The 25290-nt window shown below is 45.5% G+C and overlaps 1 protein-coding gene across 6 annotated transcripts in view; it reads left to right on the top strand.

Moving 5' to 3' along the window:
* Nucleotides 1–247: 247 nt before the first annotated feature.
* Nucleotides 248–25290, top strand: part of RASGRF2 (Ras protein specific guanine nucleotide releasing factor 2) — a 128285-nt gene continuing 103242 nt past the window's right edge. For 2 of the 6 annotated variants that reach the window (XM_074532302.1, XM_074532301.1), the window contains exon 1: nt 249–658. In XM_074532302.1, the coding sequence (XP_074388403.1) occupies nt 374–658 (285 nt within the window). In that variant the 5' untranslated portion in view covers nt 249–373. Of the gene's footprint in view, nt 659–1064; nt 1107–25290 lie in introns of those variants that run through there. The other 4 variants (XM_074532300.1, XM_074532299.1, XM_074532303.1 and 1 more) reach the window with 3 other exon arrangements.

The following is a 25290-nucleotide window of genomic DNA, read 5'->3' as shown; positions in this document are numbered from 1 at the left end:
ATGGAGGGATGGAGAGATGGGGGGATGGAGGGATGGAGAGATGGGGGGATGGAGAGATGGAGGGATGGAATGATGGAGAGAGAAGGGATGCGGGGATGGGGGGAAGGGTGGCGGGGGGCAGGGACCCGGGCGCTGCGGCGGCGGCGACTTTGCTCTTTAAATCGCTCTCCAAAGCGGATTTACGGCTGATCCCCCACGTCAGCGCCCGGGGGGCCGCTCGCCGCCGGCGGAGCCGGTGCCTGGGGCGGCGGGAGGCGGCGCGGGGCGGGGCGGGGCGCGGGGCCGGGGCCGCCCCGTCGGTGCGTGCCGGAGCCCATGAATTGCTCCGAGAGCGCCCGGCGAGGCTGCGCCGCGGCCGCGGGCTCCGGGCACGATGCAGAAGAGCGTGCGGTACAACGAGGGGCACGCCCTGTACCTGGCGCTGCTGGCCCGCAAGGAGGGCACCAAGCGCGGCTACCTCAGCAAGAAGACGGCGGAGACCAACCGCTGGCACGAGAAGTGGTTCGCCCTCTACCAAAACGTGCTCTTCTACTTCGAGGGCGAGCAGAGCGCCCGCCCCGCCGGCATGTACATGCTGGAGGGCTGCAACTGCGAGCGGGTGCCCGCTCCCAAGGGATGCGCCGCGGGCAGCGCCAAGGATGCCGCGCTGGACAAGCAGGTACCGCCCCAGCCGCGGGTGGAGGGCAGCGGGGAGGGACAGCGGGCCCTCGGGCCGCCCCCTCGCATTCCCGGCGGTGCCGCCCCCGGCCCGGCCCGGCCCCGCCAGCGGCGGCTCCCGAGCGCGGGCCAAGAGCGGGGCCGGCGGCTCCGAGTGCTCGCCGGTGGCTCCTCGTTCCTCGCCCAGCCTTGTGTTTGCACGCCCTGTGAGAGCCGCCGAGTTTCGGTGCGCTGCCCGGAGAGGGGCATTTCACAGGGCAGGTGTGGAGTGGTCTCGGTGCCAGCGCTTGTGCCGCGTGGAGAAACGCAGCTGTGCGTCTCTCAGCAAACTCAGCACGGGGCCAGAGTCCCGGAGAGCAGCACCGGGCACCGTGAGGAGTCCCTGAGCCCTTCCTGCCCGTGGGGCTGCCCCGCTGCCAGCCATGCTCTGGGGGCACACAGCCGGGCAGGTGAGCCCTGCCCTGATGGCAGCCCGCGACATCCGGGCAGGGGTGGCAGCCCTGGGATGGCACTGATGGCACTGAGCCCGAGCCGGGTCCGGCCCGGGGCTGCGGGGCTGGGACCGCCCGGGGCTCGGGTGGGATTCCTTCCCCGGGGGGCGACCGTGACCTGCCCCATTCCTGCCCAATTCCTGCCCAGTTCCTGCCCAGTTCCTGCCCAATTCCCGCCCCGGCGGCCCCGCTGATCCTGCCCAAAGCTGATCTGTGTGACATGCGTGTGTCAGAGCAGCAGTGGTTAAACACTCGCGTGTATTACATAACCGGCAAGGGAAGGACGCTCTGCTCGCTCGGCGTGGATAGAGAGCGGGTGTCGTACCCACACACCTCCTGTTGCCTCGCAGTCTGAATCCCTGATCTCGTTTGCAATGTGCTCGAAGCCGGTGCTGGCGTGCCCCGGTGCCTTTCCCCCCAGCACGGGGCGGGTTTGGGGAAGTTTGGGTGGTTCCAGGCGCTGTTTCGGGCTGGCTGCAGGTGTTTCCTCACGCTGCTGAGGAAGTGACACGGACCGCAGCCGTGTGCTGAAACCCAGCGCATCTCTGAGCTGTCCTGGAGCGGCAGCTTTGCCGGGAGAGCTCAGAGCCTCGCCTTATATTGATGTTTTTTCCCCCACCTGTAAATAATCCTGGTGTGCCCAGGCAGCCTTGTGGCTGAGCCAGCGAACTTTGGCGAGCCGGGATGGTGGCGGTCGTGTCGTGTTCACCCTCCAGGTCCTGCCCATGAAAACTGCTCTGAGGCATGTTTTCATGGCGTTGTAAATGGAGTGCTGGAGGATCCCAGGTGATATTAGACATGGATGTTGCCTCTTTTACACCGGATTACTACGGCTGTTTACCGGCGGTGTTGGTAAATTACGGCTTGGCCAAGGGACCTGCCTGAAACCAACCCCTTCCCTGTCTGTCCTCCTTAAGCCTGCGAGCCTTAAGTTGTGCTTTTATAGTGATGAATGAGTTGTTCATAATTGCATCTAGTAATAATTACAGGGCAGGAAGCTGAGCTTTTATTGCTTCAGACATCAACTGTGTTGGGTGCTTTCAAGAATAGCAGGCTGCTATTAAAGAGGCAGAAGAATGCCTCGGTTTTGTTTTGTATTTTTTTTTTTTTAAATGGGATGCTGTTTGAATTTTCAAGAGAGACCATCAGGAAATATCCTTTTCTGTTCACCTTTTGCTTGTTCAAAGCTTTTGAGTGTGAGTAGCTTTTACAGGTGTTTAATCATTGAAGTGCGCCCTTGTTTGTAAACACACATACAAACACAAATCTCTGCTAGGGTGTACAGGAAATTCCCTCAGTGGCCAAAACTGATCCATTGCAAGGAAAAAAAGAATGAAAACATTTGAAAATTAAGCAGTCTCTTTCATTTAGAAAATGTGCTCACATTTTTAAAGGTGTAAAGCAATATGCCACGAACCTCCAGCTTATTAACAGAGGCAGGCAAACTTTAATCAGATGATAATGAAAAGTCGATATTGCACATGCTAACCCCTGGCAGTGAAAAAATACTGCATAGATTTAATTTGCTTTGATTTCACCACACAAATGTATTAATGGAATGAAAAAAAAAAGAAAAAGGAGAGAAGCTCTGTGGCAGTTTTTGAAGACTCAGCTTGCTCCAAAGAAGGGACAAAAGACAAAAGTTATCTGCTTTAGTTTGGGTTTTATTTACCTGAGTAAATTAGAGTGATGTGATAGACATCAGAGTGATATGTGCTATAAAATTACACAAATGAGAGAGAGAAGGAGGAGTTAATCACACGAGGGAGCTTCATCAGCATACCTTGAGTGGATATGTGAAAAAGCAATGCATTTTGTCCAAGTTACATAATAAAGATTACAGAAAATGCTTGTAGGACAAACAGATTTTGCTTTCCCTGCCTTGCAGGTCCTTTCAGTGCTGGTTTCCAGTTGTTTGGGTGCTGACTCTCAGGTCATGTGCCGGCTGAAACTCTGTGAATTGCCAGGGCTCAGTGGTGGGAGGAGGGCTGGGCTGGGCTGCCAGATGTGTCCAGATGTGGTGTCCCTGTCCCAGCCAGCCCAGGTGCTGGGCAGTGACACATTCCACCCTGCTGGGATGTTCAGGTGTGACAGGAGCCACCATTCTGAGGAAGATCCAAATGCCTTCGCAAGATTTGCTCTGATATTGCAGCATTAAGGGCTTGAGGAACAATTGCCATGGCAGAATGTGCTTATTTTGCCCTTTCCATTAACATATTAGTGTGGTTTTTTTTTTCCTTCACAGGGATATTTGCTTCAAAGGAAAATCTGTTAAAAGTACAGAGCCTGTGTTGATAATGACTGCATAAAGAGTGAATCAAGTGATATTCTGGAAATGTGTGATCAAATTGAGCGTGCTGCATATACTGAATGATCTGCGGAGGGAATTCTTGTTTTTAAAGAAAAATCTGAGCTTTGATCTCCCTCAGATTTTAGAAGAGTTTCTGTAAGCACCAAACAGGTGTTGCTGTACACTCTGATTTCACATTTCAGGCAGAAAAAGGAACACATAGATTTATTGAAGGAATAACAACGTGGAAGAGGCTGAGTTTCAAATCAGCAGATTAGGGCATGTAAATAGCGCATGCAGATAGGTTCTGATTTTAGCTAAACTGCTTCTTCCCAGGGGAGCTGAGGGCTGTAAACAAGAGCAGCTCCCAACAGGTCCTTCACTGTGGCACTGGGAGTCTGGATGGGAACACATTTCTGCTTTTCTTTCCCAAACTCTGGAAAGAGAACGGCTGGCTCTGTCTCAGTGGGGGGTTAGACTCTTTCAAAAATAAAGCAAAATGCCCCAAATTGTGCTTTCTGCAGAGCCTCACAGAAGGCTTGCACTTGTTACCCAGCAAGTTCACAGATACTTTTTGAAATATTACTGGAAACAAGTGATTAGAGGAATGTAAATATTAACATGATTATTATTGTCTGTGTTGGGAGGAGGCCTGTGTGTTTAGTTTCTTTCGTAACTGTGCATTGAATACGTGGAAATGTTCTGATACTGTTATTAATAACTGCCTCGGAGTATTTAAGGTTGTAAATGTTGCATGATTGGAGCAGAGATATTCTTTGTGTCTTGCCAGCAATAATCTTCCTCCCACTTAGCAAAATTAAATGCAGTATTAGGTGCATGTCCCCACAGATTAACAGAATCCAATCATTTGAATTTTTTTTTTTTCTGCCTGTTGCAGCTCTGGTTTTGTAGATCCTCTCTGTTTTACACTCACAGCTTGGCACATGCCACCAACAGCTTTGCTCTACCTTCAGCTGCTTTAATGTTCAACCAACCAACAGCACTTAAAGGGCATTTTTTAAATGAAGATGAAATTTATTAAAAGTTATTCAATTTTTTTTTTTTTTTGGGCAGCCCCCTTGAGTTGCTCAGCATCCTGTGCATTCAATACTGTAGATGACTGTTGGGATCGGTGAGAGAAATGCAGCACGCGATATGAGTGATCAGCAAATCTCACACAGATGACTGAGGAGTGTTGGGGTTTTTTGGCACCTTCAGGATTTATATTGCCCATAATTCTTACTGCTGGCGTGTGGGCAGGGAGCTGCCTGTGGCGGCAGAGTCTCTCAGTGCTCCTGTGTGGAGGCAGCTTTGGGGTGACCTGCTCTTGGCCACCTTCCCTGGTTGTCCCCCAGTCCCTGCTGGGGACATCAGACTGTGGGGGCACGTTCCCCAAATATTTCAGATTCCTGTGGTCTGTGTTTTGGTGGGCAGCAGAGCACGAGGCACTGGCACTGAGCTTCCCTCTTTCCCTTGAGAGGAAAGGAAAAGTGAATTTGCAGCATCCCCCTGACCTAAGGCAGCAGTGTGACCGTGCTCACAGGGGTCCCAGGATGAGGGGGGACACGAGGATCTGACCCCGTGTTTCACAAGGCTGATTTATTATTGTATGGTATATATTACGTTAAAACTATACTAAAAGAATACAAGAAAGGATTTCCTCAGAAGGCTGGCTAAGCTAAGAATAGAATCAGAAAGAATGATAACCAAGGTTTGTGGCTTGGCTTTCTGTCCAAGCCAGCTGACTGTGATTGGCCATTAATTAGAAACAACCACATGAGACCAATCCCAGATGCACCTGTTGCATTCCACAGCAGCAGATAACCATTGTTTACATTTTGTTCCTGAGGCCTCCCAGCTTCTCAGGAGAAAAAATCCTAAGGAAAGGATTTTTCATAAAAGATGTCTGCGACAGGTGAGAAATAAATACAAAAATTAATGAAACCCCCAAACCAACAAACCCCCAAACCAACAAACAAACAAATGGAAAAGAACACAAGCCAAGCCAGCAACCAGACACACAAGCACAAACCCCTCTGTGATCCACCCAGGGACTGAGCTCTGCTCTGTGAGAAATGTTTCGTGAGCACATTTTGTGAATAAAGAGAAGGACGGGGAAATCTCACAGCCGTATTTATTTGCAGATTTGCCAGAATTTAGGCATTTCCTCCCAACTCTTCAAGATGTATGTTCCTTGTGTTGTGTTGCCAAGTGGGTTGTTTGTAGCTGTGCATGTGTGGGGAGCCTGCACAGCTGACAATGGAGCTGCAGGGAGGGGTGGTTTATTCCTGATATCCCTCCTCAGGGGTCTGTTGGATCCACACAGACAGAGCTTGGAGAACATTGATGACATTTAATAGTTTTTTATTAAACCTTTGGCTGCCCTCATCCACGTGCAGCGGTTTTGGTCAGGCACCTGAGCCTGATCCATTTTGTTTTCTGTTCTTGACTTTTGGTCCCCCCTGAGGGTGAAAGGCAGCAGGAGACCCCACAAGTAATTAAAAGGAGTGTGGATAATAAGATCAGATTTTGGTGAGACAAAGTTTTACTGGATAGAAAACATGGACTGAGGTCCTCAGCTTTCCCCTGCAAGGCATTGTAATATCCTGAAACATCACAATGTGCTCTAACAGAAGTGCATAATGTGTAATTAAGTTATTGGATGATAATTAGATCCCCAGACAAATGACATTTGGCAAGGGCTTGTTTGTGGAGTTGCTGGGAAATGCTCTTGGCCAGCAGGTGAAATGTCAGTGGCTGCAAGCACAGGTCAGAGCTGGCTTGGAAATGCAAAATCCCAGGGCCTGGAGAGCAGAATTCCCTGCGGGAATGATGTGAGCCACAGTGCCAGCCTCCAGCATGCCAGGGGTGCCCAGGGGCTCGTGGTGGGCACGAGAGCACGCAGATAAAGTCCAAATAAAGCACTCCAACAGTTTAATGTGGGTTCCACTCTCCCACCTGTCTCGCAGCCAGTGCTGCTGCTCATTTGGTTTTGTCTCCCTTATTGATGGAGCTGCATCGATTTGGCCTCATCTGCTCAGTGCCTCAGATGTGCCAGGAGATCTGTGCAGAGCAAGTTCTGAGCACAGAAATAGCAGCTCAGTCCCTAACTTACTGAGTAATTGTACTTCATTTATCTTAGTTTACCTTGAGTTAACTTTTAAGCTTGATTTTTAATTTTTTCACTGTTTTTTTTCGGGCCAGGGTTTGTCAGGGTGGAGAACAGAGCTGGTGGGGCTGTGGGTCAGGAACGTGAGTTTTTGGGGAGCACCTCTCCCCAGCTCTTTCTGTGTTCCAGTCATTACTGGTTGAGGGATGGGTATTTTTAACACTGTGCCTCTGCACTGAATGTGTAGGAACATATGCTTCCAATTGAGCTTCCAATTTAAATTTTTTTTTTTTTTTTTTTGGATTTACCAATCCCGCAAGGTTTTCTGTTTGAGCTACAGAATCAGTATTTATAGAAGCAGAGGCTTCCCCAAGTCAGTCCAGCCATTTCAGTTTCTTTTGGTGTTTGCCATGAGCTCAGAACCAACTGAGTTTTTTTAGGAAGTGTTATAAGCTGCCAATTCTGAAAAGAGCTATATTATAATTTTTAATTTTACTTTTGGAAGTGTGTTGGGGTTTTCTTTTTGGTGTTTTTTTTTTAATGTGTGGTTTTTTGGGGGGGTTTTTGTGTGTGGGTTTTTTGGGGGGGGTTTGGATTTTTGTTATTTTTCTTTATTTTGTGGTAGATCTGATCATCTCCACTACATATTTAAAAAAAAAAGGTTGTGTTTTAGGACCCATGTTGGGTCCTGAACCTCTCCACCCTGCTGGTGTTTTCTCTCTTGTCAAAACCAAGTTCCACTCTTTAAATTTTTTAAAATCAGAGTTTAGTGAGCGATAAAAGGGGCAATATCCAGTGCTGGGGTGCCTTGCCAAAATGCCAGAGGCACACCATTAGCTTAAAACAATTTTCCTGTGTATTTTCATTACAGTGGGGAAATGCGTATTAATGAGAGTTATGCATATTGAAACATTTTTGTGAGTTTAGATGTTCCAGGAATTTCTTTTGCTTGGTTTTACCCTTTGACTTGTCTGCATGCCATCCTGTAGATTAAATCGATATATTTTATTTCCTCTCCATTCTGGTGTTTTGACACTACTTGATAACTGGAGGGTTGGTAGTAAATTTCTCCCTTGGTATTCTGGTTTTTGTCACTGTAATCTTATCATTCAGATAAAATGTGAGAAAAAACGTTGTTATTTCATACTATTGTTTGAGTTAGTGACACAAATAAAGGCATTTTATCATTACATAGTGTCTGTTTTAATATTATGCTAAGGCCTAAGATATATTTATCACACTACTATTTCTGTATAAGTGTAGTGTGATAAATATACTTTTATATATTTATTAAAGTATATTTTATAAATATACTTTTATAAAGTTTATGCTTATATATATATAATATGTACTTTATAAAAGAATATATTATAAGATATACAGTGTATAAACTGACAGTATCAAAAAGCAGTTAAAAGGAATTACAAATAGCACTATATCAGAATATTCATGATAAATAATAATTGCAAAAGCCAATATGTAAATGTGAAAGCCAATAACTATATTTTTCATTTATAACTAATTTATAAATGAATGTCTCAGGACTTGCTGGGTCCCCACCTGTTGGAAGTTTAGGATGGCTGTTTCTGTTTCTTTCTGATTTCTCCTCACTTCCTCTGCCTTACACCAATTATTTCTGCTGTTTCAGCAAATGCCAAAGATTTTGTGTTCTGTCTGGGGTTGTGGGGATCATGCTCAGCACCTTTGGCAGGATGTGTGTGATGTCCTCCAGGGTTTATTTTTAACCCTGTGCCTTCATGGAGGATCAGGCATGACAAGAAAATTGCAGCCTTCTTCTGCACCAGTCGTGTTCTCTTCAGTTTGGCGCTCACAGAACAATTTCAGTGAGCTATTAAAAATGCTTCCTCCTGATTAATAAATAAATAAATAAATCTGCTGGGAGGAGCCGAAACGGTGCAGGCCAAGTGCAGATCTCTCCTGAGGGAATGGTGGAGAAGAAGTGGTGGGAGAGTGGGACACCTGTGCAGCGCCAGCTCTGTCATGCAGGAGTTGTGTGGGTTTCTCTGGGTCTGGATTGAAGGCACTTCAGACAGTAATTCATGTTGTGACTCAGGTGTTTATTATTTCTTATCAGTGAAACAGTCTCACTGCTCTGAGTTCTGCAGCTTTTCATTAGAAGGCACAAAATGGCCAACAATCTCTTGGTACAAGGGCTTTTAAGACTAAACCATTCAATTAAGAACTGACACCTGGATTATTTTCCCTTTTAACCCAATAACTGATCCCACAGAGCTGCAATGGGGACTTTTCTGCCCAATTACAAAATGCCACCCAAACCCATGGAGAAGGAGGAAGAAGCAGCATGAAGAAGAAACCCAGGATGACACCCTGTGCCCTCCATCTTGCTGCCATCCACAACACACTAAAAACCCCAAACCCTCAATTTCTCACCCAGTGACACACCTACACTGCTCTCCATAATCTATTTCCCACTTTTGTGGGTTCCAGTCTGTCTTGAAGTCTGGGAAACTTTCTCCATGGATGAGGGTCCGAGCCAGTGCTGCCCTGGGGGTCAGGGCACCCCAGAGCAGAGATATAATTATATATAAATAAAAGAAAATACTCCCTGTGGTGCTCTGGGTTTGCACAGTGTTTGTGTGCGGGTGAAGGGAACAGCAGAGCTGATGGCCCCGGGGTGATCCATGCAGGAGCTGATAACCAATTGATAATCAATGGCATTTGATTTCTGAAGCATTGTATCTTCTTGTGAGAGCTTGGTCAGGAGCAGCAGGCAAGGGAGGGCTGCTGGGGTGCAGCTGAGCCCTGTGTGTGGGATTATTTCAGGTTTTTATGTCGATTTCGTGTCGCTTTGTGAGGTCTTGCAGTTGTGCTGCCTTGGCCCAGCAAGCACCTGATGGCTGAGAGAAATAGCAGGGCCTCCTTTCTTGTCAAGTACTCAGGAAGGAATTGTGATTGTGATTCATAATGGTAATTAATCCTTGTTTTGGGGACCCATATTGGCTCAGGAGGGAGGCATACGGGGGGGGGCAGAACCAACCTCTGTGAATGTAGTGGCTAAAATATAAATGTTAAACATTATAAACACCAGAGATCAATGGCTGTATCTCACCAGGCATCCAAGCTGAGTTGCATAAAACCTGCTGGGGTTTGTGTTTCCTCCTTACCTCACTGGCTGTTGTGAAAATAAACGTGTTAATTGTAGGGGAGGGGTGAATGATGATGCAATGAGAGGTGTCACAGGACATGGTGTAAGAATTTCTGTCCTCTGCTGATCAGTGTGCAGGAGATGTGCATCAGAACAGGTCCCAGCATTGCTGTGTTTGCACACTGGGGCTGCATTCCCTGCACCAGGCAGCCTCAAACACACGGCATTGCTACATAAGGTCAGAAACAAAACAAAGAACCCCCCAAAAAACCCCAACCAAACAAAGCAAAAACACTAAAAAAACCCCAAACCGAAAAAAAACCAAACCAAAACAAAAAACCAAAGAACCCCAAAAACCAAAGAACCCCAAAAACAAAACCAAAGAAGCAACCCCTGTACCTACCTTTGCTACATAATGCCAAAAACAAAAAAAGAACCCCCAAAAAACCCCAACCAAACAAAACAACAACAACAAAAAAACCCACCCAAAAAAAAACCCAAACCCAAAAAAACCCAAAACAAAACAAAAACCCAAAGAACCCCAAAACCAAAGAAGCAAGCCCCTAAAAACCCCTGTACCTGCCTTTGCTACATAATGGCAAAACCAAGAAAAGAACCCCAAAACAAAAAACAAGAAACCAAAACAAAACAAAAAACCAAAGAACCCCAAAAACCAAAGAACCCCAAAACCAAAGAACCCCAAAAACAAAACCAAAGAAGCAACCCACTAAAAACCCCTGTGCCTGCCTTTGCTGCATAATGTCAAAACCAAGAAAAGAACCCAAAACAAAAAACAAAAACAAAAAAAGCACCAAAACAAAAAACCCCCAAACCAAAGAACCCCAAAACCAAAACCAAAGAAGCACCCCACTAAAAACCCCTGTACCTGCCTTGCTACATAAGGTCAAAAACAAAAAAGAACGCCCAAAAAACCCCAACCAACCAAACCAAAACAAAAACACTAAAAAAACCCCAAACCCAAAATAACCCAAAACAAAAAACCCAAAGAACCCCAAAACCAAAGAATCCCAAAAACAAAACCAAAGAAGCAGCCCACTAAAAGCCCCTGTGTCTGCCTTTGCTGCGTAATGCCAAAACAAAAAAATGAACCCCAAAACAAAAAACAAAAAACCAAACCAAAACAAAAAACCAAAGAACCCCAAAACCCAAAGAACCCCAAAACCAAAGAACCCCAAAAACAAAACCAAAGAAGCAACCCACTAAAAACCCCTGTGCCTGCCTTTGCTGCATAATGTCAAAACCAAGAAAAGAACCCAAAACAAAAAACAAAAAAACAAAAATAAAAAAGCACTAAAACGAAAACCCCCAAAACGAAGGAACCCCAAAACAAAACCAAAGAAGCAACCCACTGAAACCCCAGACTGAACGCGAAATTGATGCACAAACCTTTCGAGACGCGGAGTTTTCGTGGCCGCGAATATAAAAGCCACATACCCGGCTTTTTGGGGTGCAGATCTCTGCAGGGATGGGTGCCAGCTGGCAGGCCCTGATGGGGTTTTTGCTCGTGTCCTTGCTGCTTGCTGCAGGTGGGAGCATCACCTGCTGGCCCCAGGTGTGCAGCGACCCGTGGGATGGGATGCCGTGGCTGGCTCCCACCATTAACAGACAAATATCACGTCAAATATCACCTGTGCCGGTTGAGAGAGGTTTTGTAGATTTATAATTATGTTTTACCCAACTTGTGTTGTTGTCACTGGGTTTGGGATATTTGGGAGGGTCGCCCTGTCGCTGTGGTGACATCTGAGCTCCAGTCAGGATTTGAGGAGGTAAACTCCACCACTGGACAGTGAAGGAGGAGTTGATGGACAGAACTTTGGGTTCTGGGTCCACACCTGACCCTTTGGGAGCGGCCAAAGGGTTAAAAGCCAAAATCTTCATTGTGTGGATGAACACACGGGGAAAATACTGTGCTCCCAGCGCCATAACAAATGTGTCTTTCATTTTTTGATTTTATTTTTAATTTTTTTGAGGGTGTTTGGATGCATATGTTGTATGCATTTCATTTCTGGGTGATCCAGAGCAGAAGGATGCTTGTCTGGGCTCTCTGTGTCCTGACTCGCTTGCCTCTTGAGCGCCTCTCACCCTAGAAATTGAATGTATGAGTTTTGAAATAATTGACATTCATTGCCAGGGTGATACCAAATGTTTGCTCACACGTTTGCTCCCTCTTTGTGGTGTCCCCCTCTTTGACCCTTTCCCCCCAGCATTTGTTTTGCCTCATGTAAATTTCAAGCTGCTTCTGGTGCACGTTCCTGGCCTGGTTTCTGCCCCACGGGTGTTAATGTGGTGCTTGCCAAGCTGTGCCATGTGCTGGGAGCTCTGGGTCAGTCCCTGCTGCTCTCACCAGGACCAGGTCAGGACATAACCAGGACAGAAAGTTCTGCAGGAACCCGTGCAGGACTTTGTTCATCATCCGTGTCCTTTCCCATGGATTCTCCAGCTCACCGTGTCCTGCTTGTGCAGCTTCCAGGGCAGCCACGCTTTATTTCTCGCTGTGAGCATCTCTCCTCTCCTGGCTGAGAGGTCCTGACTTTCTACTGCTGTTTTAGGGTGGGTGGAGAACTGTAAGCAACCAAGTCCTTTTATTCTGAGCAGTGTAAGGCACCTCATCTTTCTGGATTGTGTTTTTCATCTTTCCTAATAAGTGTGGATATTTATACTTTCACACCTTACAGTAATGTCAGCATTTGACAGTTACACGCAGTAAAAACAAACATTTTTTTTCCCCTATAAATTACTGTGGTGTAATACAAAAGTTCAAAATTTTCTAAATTCTTGAGTGACTCAGAATTTTTTTGCTCACGAACGCAAACCTGTTTGACTTCGAATCCACCCATATTCTTCAATGATTTCCTGGTGTGCCTGGAAGAAGCTCCTGAGGACTGGGAGAGAGCAGATCTCTGCCAGATATCCTCCCTCACATCCCCAGGGCTGGTCAGGACAGGGCAGGACCGTTGTATTTGCAGGGATGATGAACCCGACTCCATGTTCTCAGAAGGCTGATTTATTATTTTATTGTGCTATGCTATACTAAAGAATACAGAAAGGATGCAGACAGAAAGCTAAAAAGATAACAATGAAAACTCCTGACTCTCTCCAGAGCCCTGACACAGCTTGGCCCTGATTGGCCAAAGAGTGAAAACAACTCCCAGCAGAATCCAATGGAACAGTCACCTGTGGGTAAACAATCTCCAAACACATTCCAAAGGGGCAAAACACAGGAGAAGCAAATGAGATAGGAATTGTTTTCCTTTTCTCTGAGGCTTCTCAGCTTCCCAGGAGAAAATCCTGGGCAAAGGGATTTTTCAGAAAATGTGAATGGCACACAGGACCATCAGTGTCACTGCAGCCCCTGGGAAAGTGGTGAGGAAAATCCTCCTGGGAAGCATTTCCACAGACATGGGGCAAGGAGGGGATTTGGGGTGGTCTGAGGGCTCCACAAAGGGGAAATCACACCTGACCAGCCTAGGTGTGATATATAGGTATATATATCACACCTATATACCCTCCAGGACTGATACAGGGATTAAAACTCCCTGAATGACCAGGCCCCAAGGACAGGGGAAAGATGATACTGAACCTTCACCCAGGACATTCAGTTCTAGATGGGACTGTTGGCCCAAAGAGTAGGAATTTTTTTCTTTTTTTGGTAAGGAAAACCAGCAAGGCTTCCCACTCTGCTTTCTTAAATTTTCCTCTCTGCTTGTTGTCAGGAAGTGGAATCACGTGTGAAAAGCAATATATATGCCAGGACATTGTTTCAAGTTGCTGTACAGTGATCAGTCTCGTCTTCTTTCTGGAAGAAATTTACTATTGGCTCAGAACGATAACGAAAAATTCAGAATTCTTACAAGTTTATTGCAAAATAAAAAGATGAAAACTCTGTGTTTTTGTGCCTTTGACATGCTTTTTTTTGTTAATGCATGTGTTACTACACCATGTATGTGGCATGTATTTCCTGTTTCACTTATTTTTTTTTTTTTTTGCTGGGGTAGTAAAAGAGGTTGTTTTCTTTTTTAATCGCTTCCCATCTGATTTAAATTTGAAGTAGTTCATTCTGGCTTGGCTCACGTTTAAATTGTAGCAGGAAAAAATTGTGCAACTAGAATAAACTTAACTTTAAACTGTTATGCACTAATGAACAGAATGTGATATAACTGCTGCTAACTCAAGCTGAAGCCTTTTTTCCTTGTCTTGAGTTACTTGGAATATATCTGTAATTCAGTGTTTTTGTGCCTTTTGTATTCTCCTTGCGCTGAGCAGTAACAATATTCAAAAATTAAAAAAAAAACCACCAAGTTTTGTTGCCCTGGGGATTGTGAAATAAATTCTTTGGGCTGCATTATTGCAGAGGTGGAAGACAAGGTTGTTCAGCTTCACCATGCTCAGACCCTGCCCCAGGACTCGCCTTGGCTCCCGGGTGTGTCACTTGTGTGCCCATTTTCTTTCTGATTTTTCCCTTGCTCTTTCCTTGTCCCTGCTGTTCACCCAGGTGGCTTTTTTATTTAATCTCCTCCCCCTGGGGTGCATTTGGGGAATCCCTACCTGGTACTGAAGAGCACAGCCCAGCATTGTGAAGGTTGTTTATTCCTACTCCGCTTTCATAAAAACACATAAATGGTGTTTCTTACATCAAAGACATAAATTAAACGTCTGTCCTTTTACCTGATGCAATTTCACAGCGGTGGATTATTTAATCTAAGTGACTTCAGTAGACTTTTCTAAATATATCAAATGGGACCAGGTGCCTGATCTGCTTTAATACCATGTACCTTTTATTAAGGGTTGATCAGCTGCCATTTCCATTTATATTTCCTGATGTTCTTTCTTGATTCAAGGTTATTTTCAAGTCACCCAGGTCAGGAAGGATATGAGTGGGGTGGAGTGCTGAGGGGAGGGTGGATAATTAATGGAAAACATATTTGAAAAGGAGTTTTGAAAGCTTCCAAAGAACAGTATTCAAATGTAATTGACTCATTTGATTAAAAACACTTACTAGATTCAGGCTGCTCCCTCAGCCCTCTTAAAACCCCCTGAATCATGAACCCATCCAATTAATTATTACTAAGTAATACTTATATCAATAATATATCCAGTTCTGCATGCATTTCATGTATAACCTGCACCTTCCATTGTAGATTATTCATGCCATGAAAATGTTGGTATATGTTCATTTTTAGTTGTTATTTGGAAACTGGAGTGTGTTAAATGTGCTTAGAGTACCAGCACTTTCCATGAGCTATTTGACACAAGCACAGGGCTGCTAAGGTAAAATAATGGAGAGTTTCTGCCTGGAATTATTGGCACCCTGTCTTGTTTTCAATGTTGGGATCACAATCTGGCACAATAGAGTATGTCATAACATTGTTTCTTGGGTTTATTTATTTATTTTAATTTTTTTTAAAAGTAAGGACTTAAAGGGCAACAACTAATTTAGTGAGATACTGGAAACTCACTTTGTCAGTGAGGGCAGGCTTGGTTGTTGGCAGTGTTTATATTGAACAAGACCTGTCTCATGGAATAAATTCTTATGGCTATAACTGTCAGTAGGCTACAAAATCCTTCCCTACCAGCAAAGAGTCTCAATACCTCTCCTATTTTCCTTGTATGCCCCTTGTCCTCTGCCAGATGGCTGTGCTGAAAATCTTTGGTCTCTCCCTCCTCAATAAAGTTCTCCTTCACAGGCAGGAGTAGCTGCAGGTTTTATTTATGCAGCTGGCATTAGGGATTCCTAGAGGTGCCTGGCGTCGTGAGAGAGGAAATTTGGGGTGCTGTGAGCTCCCTGCAGGGAGTGGGTCTGTGTGTGGGTCACAGCTGGACACCCTGTGCTGCTGTGATGTCCCTGGGGCACCCATGAGCTCAGGAAACAGGGCTGCTCGTTGTATTTATTGGTGTCACCAGAACTACCCGAGCAGCACATCTGTCTGTGCCACACGGAGTAACAGATCCATCCATCCATCCATCCATCCATCCATCCATCCATCATCCATCCATCCATCCATCCATCCATCATTCATCCATCATCCATCCATCCATCCATCCATCCATCCATCATCCATCCATCCATCCATCCATCCATCCATCATCCATCCATCATCCATCCATCCATCCATCCACCCATCCATCCATCATCCATCCATCCATCCATCCATCCATCCATCATCCATCCATCATCCATCATCCATCCATCCATCATCCATCCATCCATCCATCCATCCATCCATCCATCCATCCATCCATCATCCATCCATCCATCCATCCACCATCCATCCATCCATCCATCATCCATCCATCATCCATCCATCCATCCATCCATCCACCATCCATCCATCCATCCATCATCCATCCATCATCCATCCATCCATCCATCCATCCACCATCCATCCATCCATCCATCATTCATCCATCATCCATCCATCCTTCCATCCATCCATCATCCATCATCCATCCATCCATCCATCCATCCATCCATCATCCATCCATCCATCCATCCATCCATCCATCCATCCATCCATCATCCATCCATCCATCCATCCATCCATCCATCATCCATCCATCATCCATCCATCCATCCATCCACCCATCCATCCATCATCCATCCATCCATCCATCCATCCATCCATCATCCATCCATCATCCATCATCCATCCATCCATCATCCATCCATCCATCCATCCATCCATCCATCCATCCATCCATCATCCATCCATCCATCCATCCATCCACCATCCATCCATCCATCCATCATCCATCCATCATCCATCCATCCATCCATCCATCCACCATCCATCCATCCATCCATCATCCATCCATCATCCATCCATCCATCCATCCATCCATCCATCCATCCATCCATCCATCCATCATCCATCCATCATCCATCCATCCATCCATCATCCATCCATCATCCATCCATCCATCCATCCATCCATCCATCCATCATCCATCCATTCATCCATCATCCATCCATCCATCCATCCATCCATCATCCATCCATCCATCATCCATCCATCCATCCATCCATCCTTCTTTCCTTCCATCCATCCATCCATCCGTCCATCATCCATCCATCCATCCATCCATCCATCCATCCACCATCCATCCATCCATCCATCATCCATCCATCATCCATCCATCCTTCCATCCATCCATCATCCATCATCCATCCATCCATCCATCCATCCATCATCCATCCATCATCCATCCATCCATCCATCATCCATCCATCATCCATCCATCCATCCATCCATCCATCCATCATCCATCATCCATCCATCCATCATCCATCCATCCATCCATCATCCATCCATCCATCCATCCATCCATCATCCATCCATCCATCATCCATCCATCCATCCATCCATCCATCCATCCATCCTTCTTTCCTTCCATCCATCCATCCATCCGTCCATCATCCATCCATCCATCCATCCATCCATCCATCCTTCCATCCATCCATCATCCATCATCCATCCATCCATCCATCCATCCATCATCCATCCATCATCCATCCATCCATCATCCATCCATCCATCATCCATCCATCCATCCATCCATCCATCCATCCATCCATCCATCATCCATCCATCCATCATCCATCCATCCATCCATCCATCCATCCATCCTTCCATCCATCCATCATCCATCATCCATCCATCCATCCATCCATCCATCATCCATCCATCATCCATCCATCCATCCATCCATCCATCCATCCATCCATCCATCCATCCATCATCCATCATCCATCCATCATCCATCCATCCGTCCATCCATCCATCCATCCATCCACCATACATCATCCATCATCCATCCATCATCCATCCATCCGTCCATCCATCCATCCATCCATCCATCCATCCACCATCTATCCATCCATCATCCATCCATCATCCATCATCCATCCATCCATCCATCCATCCATCCATCCATCCATCCATCATCCATCCATCCCTCATCCATCCATCCATCCATCCATCCATCCATCCATCCATCCATCCATCCATCCTTCTTTCCTTCCATCCATCCATCCATCCGTCCATCATCCATCCATCCATCCATCCATCCACCATCCATCCATCCATCCATCAATCCATCCCTCATCCATCCATCCATCCATCCATCCATCCATCCATCCATCCATCCATCCATCCATCATCCATCATCCATCCATCATCCATCCATCCGTCCATCCATCCATCCATCCATCCACCATCTATCCATCCATCATCCATCCATCATCCATCATCCATCCATCCATCCATCCATCCATCCATCCATCCATCCATCCATCATCCATCCATCCCTCATCCATCCATCCATCCATCCATCCATCCATCCATCCATCCTTCTTTCCTTCCATCCATCCATCCATCCGTCCATCATCCATCCATCCATCCATCCATCCATCCATCCACCATCCATCATCCATCCATCCACCATCCATCCATCCATCCATCCATCCATCATCCATCCATCCATCCATCCATCCATCCATCCATCCATCCATCCATCCACCCACCAGGCTGCCTGTGCTCACACTCCAACTGTCACCATGATATTTTCTGAAAAATCCATTTGCCCAGGATTTTTCTCCCGAGAGGCTGAAAATCCTCAGAAAAGAAATGCAAACAATAATTATCTAAATGTTTGGATTGTGGTCTGGAGGTTGCTTCCCATCAGGTTCATCTTTGGTTGGTTCCATGTGAATTGTTTTTAATTAATGACCAATCCCAGTCCAGCTGTGTCGGACACTCTGGTCAATCACAAGTCATTATCATTCTTTTCTGGCCTTCTGGATGTCTCCTTTCTCTTTCTTTAGTACCATTTTTGTATATGTAATGTAATGTAACAATACAATACAATACAATACAATACAATATAATAATATAATATAATATAATATAATATAATATAATATAATATAATATAATATAATATAATATAATATAATATATCAGTCTTCTGAAAACTTGGAGTCAGTTTTCATCTCTCACCTCATCCTGGGGACCTCACAACCCCACGACACCCAAGAGCCATTTAGGTGCACAGAAAGCCTCAGCACCAGCCCCTGCCATCACCAGCACTGAATACTCAACACGGGCTTGGGAGGGTGGGGAGATGCACATTTTCTGTTGTGGGTGTTGATACTGAAGACTCTGAGGATGTCCTTAGGCTTAGCAGTTGAAATATTTGTTTTAAAAACTTATGTTGGGTTATTTTCTTACGTGCTGGATAAGCAGCATTGGCTTAATTTTTGGCATGGTTTGCTGATTCTCACTGTAGGTTGTTTGTGGAGTTGGAATGTGCTGGGTCTGTAGGTGAACATAAATGTCTTAAAATATATTTAGTGTTATTAAATTCAGTGTTATTAAATATTACATAAAGTTAATATATTTTGTGTTAGTAAATGTTAAATTTATTAACTTTTAGAGTGTGGCAGAGTATCCCAAAGCTTCACAAAATTTATAAGTTAGGTTTCCAAAGTAAGCCCATTTAACCCTCTCTCATCACCAGGAAGAGCTCCTTCTTCAGTGCTGAAATGTGCTTCCTAAACAAACTTAGTTAAATCCATTTTTTGAGGTGTGCCTACATAACTCCTATCATCAAGGTCCTCCAAATGTGGCAGGAATAATTATTTCCTACTGTACTTGGCACCCATCACACACTTAGTAGTGTTGGCCTGAGTTTGTTTGATTTTTATGTAACTGCCATGTCCCTGCCACAGGCTGTGTTTTAAAAATAATGCTTGCACATCTCCTGTAGGGTTAGGCACATCACCAGCAGGCCAGAATTTCAGGTTTTCCAGAATCAGTCGACAGCCAGCAGGAATAATATCTTTGTTTTAAATATATACTGTCAAACAGTCTATTTAAAAAAGAAAAGAAAAAGCAGTTGGAAGCCAGCAGGAGACAATTGGTCTCCTGGCCAGACACCCACACTCAGATGTGGAAGCTGACGCCTGGTGTGTGCTCTGATGGCTGCACAACAGGACATCACCACAATTATGGCACTGCTGCCTCTCTCAGCTTTCCACCATCAGCACCAAACCCCCAATTTATTTTCTCCGAATTTTATTAAAAAAAATAAATTTTCTTATAAATTTATTTATTTATTGCTGTGTCCCAGTGCTGCACCCCTGCCTTTGTGCAGAGGAGCTCTGCTGCCGTCTCTGAGCTGAGTGAGAACCCTTGGGGCACTGCTGATGCCCAGGACGCCGAGGGCTGAGCCTGCAATTTGTTTGAGAGCCTCTGAACACTGCAGACCTTTCATCTGGGGCACTTTCTGACGGAACAAAAGACAAAGAAGGGATTGCAGTGCTCCTGTAGCGATGCCATGCAATTGCACCTTGTTGCCAGCAGACTGATGGCCTGCCCTGAGAGAGGAGTGAGGCCAAAAATCCCTCAGGTTTTGAGGCCAGAGAAGCTGAGTTGTGTTTGCAGAGCCCCAGGCATGGGGGCTGTGGGTTGGGGTGGTGCTGGGGCACAGGGCACCCCTGGGAGGACATTTAGGGACAGGGAGCACGAGACAACCTCTGCAGAGGTGGCACCAGCGCTTGGGGTGTCAGCCCTGAGCCGTAAGGTATTAATTACCTGCCGTTCTTAATTGTTATGTAATTAATGTGGGATGGTTCCAGCCTGGCTCCTGCAGCAGATTGAGTGTGGATTATGTCAAAGCAGCTTCACCGCCACACAACAAGAGTTTGATCTCCACTCTCTCCTGGGCTCAGCAACTGGTGGCTGGGTAGAGTTTTCCAGGGAATTACATGAATTTTAGGCATTGCGTGTGATGGAAATATGCTGGTTTTATAAGCAGTTATTGTCCCACACCATGCCTTAAACATACACAATAATTTCACAACAAAAGAGGACAATAATTTTCAGGGAAAATCTGTTTCTCTGGGTATGTGTGCAATGCATTTAGCCTTTCTTTTACTTAAAAAATCGTTGGGAAACTACATGGTAGCAGCCTTCCTATTTAGCAGTGAGAGCTTTCTTTTGTGGTTCAGGAAATTTTCACATTGGACTTTTGCCCAATTTTGTTATACACCTTAAATACATGAAATATTTAGAATGGCCACCTATAATGAAAGTAAGCAAGTATAAATTGGCAATGAATGACTTGCCAGGCAGTTAGTCACACAAAACCCAGGGATTTTTTGACTGGATTGCCAGGTGAACTAGAATTAGCAGAAGTCAGGAAAAGGACTGAGGGCAGCTGGAGGCTGAGCATGGTGCCTGAGGGAATGGGGCACTGGTTATGGGAAGCAGGAAGAGCTTTTGGGGCTGCACAGGGCTTGCTATGGGATGACTCCAGGAGGAGCCTAAGGCAGGGAAAAGGGGGAGTACACGTGGAAAATAATGGAATTGGGTAATTAAAGAGAGCAGTCTGGCCTGCCCAGGTGTGTGATCACCACAGTGGGTCCTGCCCTTGCCCTGAGCTCTGAGGTGCAGGACATGGTCAGCCCCGAGCAGCACAACCCTGAGGTGCTGATCAAAAACCAAAAGCTGTTTCTTTGTGATCGTGATGCCTTCAAATTTTAGCTTTTATAATTTTCATGTATTTGCTACCCTGCAGTTCTTTAGTGTGTAACTCCAAACTCCACATTCAGTGTCAGCTGCTGCTGTCCCATTCTGGGCAGGCACAACAATTCCTCTCCAGGCCTGGCAACCAAGGGCACCTCAGGGCCTCAGGGCCCAGAAATGCAAACAAAAGTGAGTTGGGTGGGCAAACTTGGGGTAAATGACTTCATTAGCTGAAGCTGGAATTGTTAGATTAGCCCAAATATGCAAATGGACCAAACTTATAAAAATGTGAAAACCTATGGCCTGTTGTCCATTTTTGGGTGTAGCCCCTGAGGGAGGGTTTGCCTGCCCAACATGTACCTTTAATGAATATTACTGCTTTTTATTCCCTTCACTTTGTCTGGCCCCTGTTTTTAGGTAGCCCAAAAAGCATCGATAGCACGGAGGGATCCCTCAAACTGCTGGCGGCAGCCACTGGGGACTGCTCACGTTGGTAGGCTGGGAGGGCAAGAAAAAGCATTTGGCAAGGTCTGAGTAGGAAAATGGCTATGGACAACTTTTTAGAAGTGTGTCTGAGTTGCAGAAATCGCTATAAAACCTTTTCCTGTGTCGCTGCAGCACCGAGCTGCGTGAAAGTCACTTGTGCGCCTCAGCACAGGGGCAGCAAAGCCCTTTTTGGGGTGAATAGTGAGGAACCTGGGCAAAGTGCAGCTGTGGTGCTGCAAAGTATAAGATAGTTTAGTAGCCTCCTCAGGACCAGATTGTTTTTGTTGTTCCTTCAATTATTTGCTGTAAAAATTTTATGCTGTGCTCACCTGAAACGAGCTCTTTTCCACCCTCTTTTACACCCTTGGTGTAAAGGTGGAGAGAAAAGGTTTTGCCCCATCAGCATTACAATCTATGCCTGTGGCCCAGAAATGGTTTTTGTTTTCTTGACTCGTGGTGAGTTCCCACATTACATGCAAAATAAATTCCTAATACTTTTTGTGCCTATAAAAATCTTCCAAAAGGCATACTAATTATTATTTTTCCAGCTCTTTGATTTGTTTTATGTAGCATATAGTATTTCTTTTCTTTCATAATCAAGTATGGAAAAGAATTAGGATAGCAGACAGAAAATGCAATTTTTCTATTCCTAAGGTACCTGCATCATTATGATAACATGTTTGTTGATCTGTGTTTGTGTTGTGTCTGCTTTATGTCTTGTGGTTTCTTTTCTTTCACAGGTAATAGATAAAAACTTCAGTACTTTGCAATAACGTGTTTTCTCTTCTTCGTACTGAATAAATAATGGCTGGTAGGTTTTGGTTGTCCGTGGAGTTTTTTCAAGTGAGCAGGTGATGTGACCTGCTGCTCCTCACACCTGCACACAGGACATGGAAAACTCACTGAGCAGCGGGGGTGGAGCAAAAACAGCAAAAAGAACCATTAATTTCTGCGAGCACCTCCAGCATGTGGTGTGTTGGCAGTGCCTGGAAACTTGTTTGGGAGTTAGTGCAGGAGGGAGAAGGGCTGGGAATGGTGGGTGGTGCGGGTTGGAACTGCAGCTTTTTAACCTCAAGGACACCAGAGTCAGACGAGAAGGCCCCAGAGGCCCCTGCATCCAGGTGGAGCTTTGCATTTATTTTGGTGATTATGGGGTTTCAGCATGGTGGTCCTAATTCAGCCAGCTAAATCAGAGGACACATTGCTGGGAGATAAACACCCACTATCCTTAATTATTCTGGTGCTGTTGGGTGAGTGGTTGGCAGAAGCACATTGAAAATCTTCATCCCAGCTCTCCACCCAGCAGTGTAAATAGCTGTATTTGCATGACTGACCTTCTTAGCAGGACATGGTGTTTTTCCTGTACACGGGCCCCACATTATACTGGGACATCTGTCACTTTGTTAGGCTGCAGAATCGCCTGCAGCTGGTTTTATTAGGACTCTGCTGCATAACCCCTTTAGCTGAATGACATTATCACTGCCCTGCTCTGTGCTCCAGAGGAATTGTCAGCGAGTTGCTGTTCACGGTGTGTCACCTTTAAATGGTAGTCATTTAGCTGGAGCAATGGCATAGACCAGCACTTGTGGAAATTTAAAGATTTATCTGATATAAATATTTACAAGATATGGGTTTCCCTGGTAACTTGAAATATCTAAAAGGCAAACCTGTAAAAATGTAGGGAGCTGTGGCATGTCTCTTAGTGTTAAGATTTGTTCAACTATTCAAGCTGTGGTACTAGAAAACCATCATTTTTTTTTTGGAAAAGCAAACTTTTTTAGTTGTACTGCAAGACAAAATTAGGTTCATATCTCTTATGAAAAGACTAAGCTCCTTGCAGCATTGATAGTGTAAGTAAAGCGTTTTGACTGCTGTGTTTTGTAATAGCACATACCTTCATTTAAAAATTATTAGAAAGAGAATAACTCTGGCATCTCAATCACTGAGTAGCCACTGAAAGCAGCCCCTAAAAGTTGTGTTTTTGTGATTTTATGGCCCATTTTTGGGAACACTCTGCTCTTCCCCCATTCTCTGATCATTTAAGGACCAGCAAGTGGCTGTGGCCACTGAGAGGTGGCTGATTTGAGCCATTATAGCAAGACCTGCAACCACAGCTTGTGGCTACCTGTCCCACCTCTGTGCTGAGTTCTGTTTGTACACAAATTGTTTTATAACTCTGTTACATATGCGGTTTAACTCGGCAGCTCCTGAGACAACTTGTGTTCGTGGAGCCAACAATGTTCTGTTGTAAGGAAAAGGTGTGGGAGGAGAATAAAAAACGATCCCGTGGGTCTTGTCAGCGGAGTTTAAAGTGGTTTTTGTGCTTTTTGACTGCGCTTGGAGTTCCTCTGAGGAAGAGGAGGAGGAGGAGGAGGAGGAGGAGGAGGAGGAGGAGGAGGAGGAGGAGGAGGAGGAGGATGAGGAAGAAGCCCTCACACATCACAGTGACACAGGAGCTGTTTGCTGGGAGCCACCAAGGCTTGGGGCGCTGGCTCTGCATGCAGAGTTTGGGCTGAAGGCTGTGTTATGTTTGCCCAATTATCCCATCAAAAAAAAAAAAAACCCAAACAATATTTAAGGTAGCAACAATTTTAATTGAATAGTTTAGAAAATATATAAATAAGGGATAATTTGGTTCAAATAATAGTGCATAAGCAAAAACAACCGCGGGGTACGGAGGGCAGGGTTCTTGACCCTTGCAACTTCATGTACAAGCTTGCCAAGTAAAAGTCACCCCTTATATGCCATGTGTCAATGCCATCTCCTCCTATTTTCGGTTCGTCACTTTTCTGTCTCTGCCTTCATTGCCACCTTTACCACGCAGGCACCACCACTCGGTTTGGTGGCCGCACAAGTCTTTGGGGGTCGTCACTGATGAAGGCCCTGTAGTCTTCTTCATTACCCTTTAATTCACCTTTGGGTTACACATGCGCACCAAGCCAGTACAATATAAGCCAAAACTAACGTATCACTGCATCTACATATCAAAGCAATAAGTCCTTTATAATTAGCATTTTCTTGGACCCAACCAGGTTCTTGTTCATTTTTAGCAACTGTATCTTCAGCTTCTTTCCTGTGGTCCTTGAGAACAGCTGCTGGGAAGGGGGGGGTGGGTGGAGCTCCTCCTTTCCCTCTCTTCTTTGGCATTACAACTCTTAACTATTAACTGTTTTATTATTCTCAAATATTAATTACTGTATCAATATTGATTACTGTTTCAATTTTTATCAGCACGAATCATACCTATTTACCACAGCTGGGCTTGGTGATCCATTTGCAGCCCCGCTGGCTCTCTGTGCAGCCCCTGCCTCCTCCACAGCCCCAGGAGCTGATGCATCACTGAAGGTTCCACTCCCAGATGGCCAAAATCAGGGCAGCACCTTTGCTCTGGGCGGGTTCCCCGTGGCTGGACCCCGCAGAGCTCCCCCAAAACTCCCTGCATGTGATGACAGGGAATGTCAGAATGTTCCGGAATGTCAGCTGGAACTTGGTTGAACAATATTCTTCCTCCTCCCATTTGTCTCTCTTATTGCATCTGGCTGCATCAGTTGTGTTTTAACAGCAAGCAAGTAAATTCATGTGCT

Source organism: Zonotrichia albicollis, chromosome Z (genome assembly GCF_047830755.1).
Source record: "Zonotrichia albicollis isolate bZonAlb1 chromosome Z, bZonAlb1.hap1, whole genome shotgun sequence".
In the NCBI taxonomy this organism is placed as follows: Eukaryota; Metazoa; Chordata; class Aves; order Passeriformes; family Passerellidae; genus Zonotrichia; species Zonotrichia albicollis.
The sequence above is the reverse complement of the archived record's forward strand: the minus strand, read 5'-3'. Positions and strand labels throughout refer to the sequence as shown.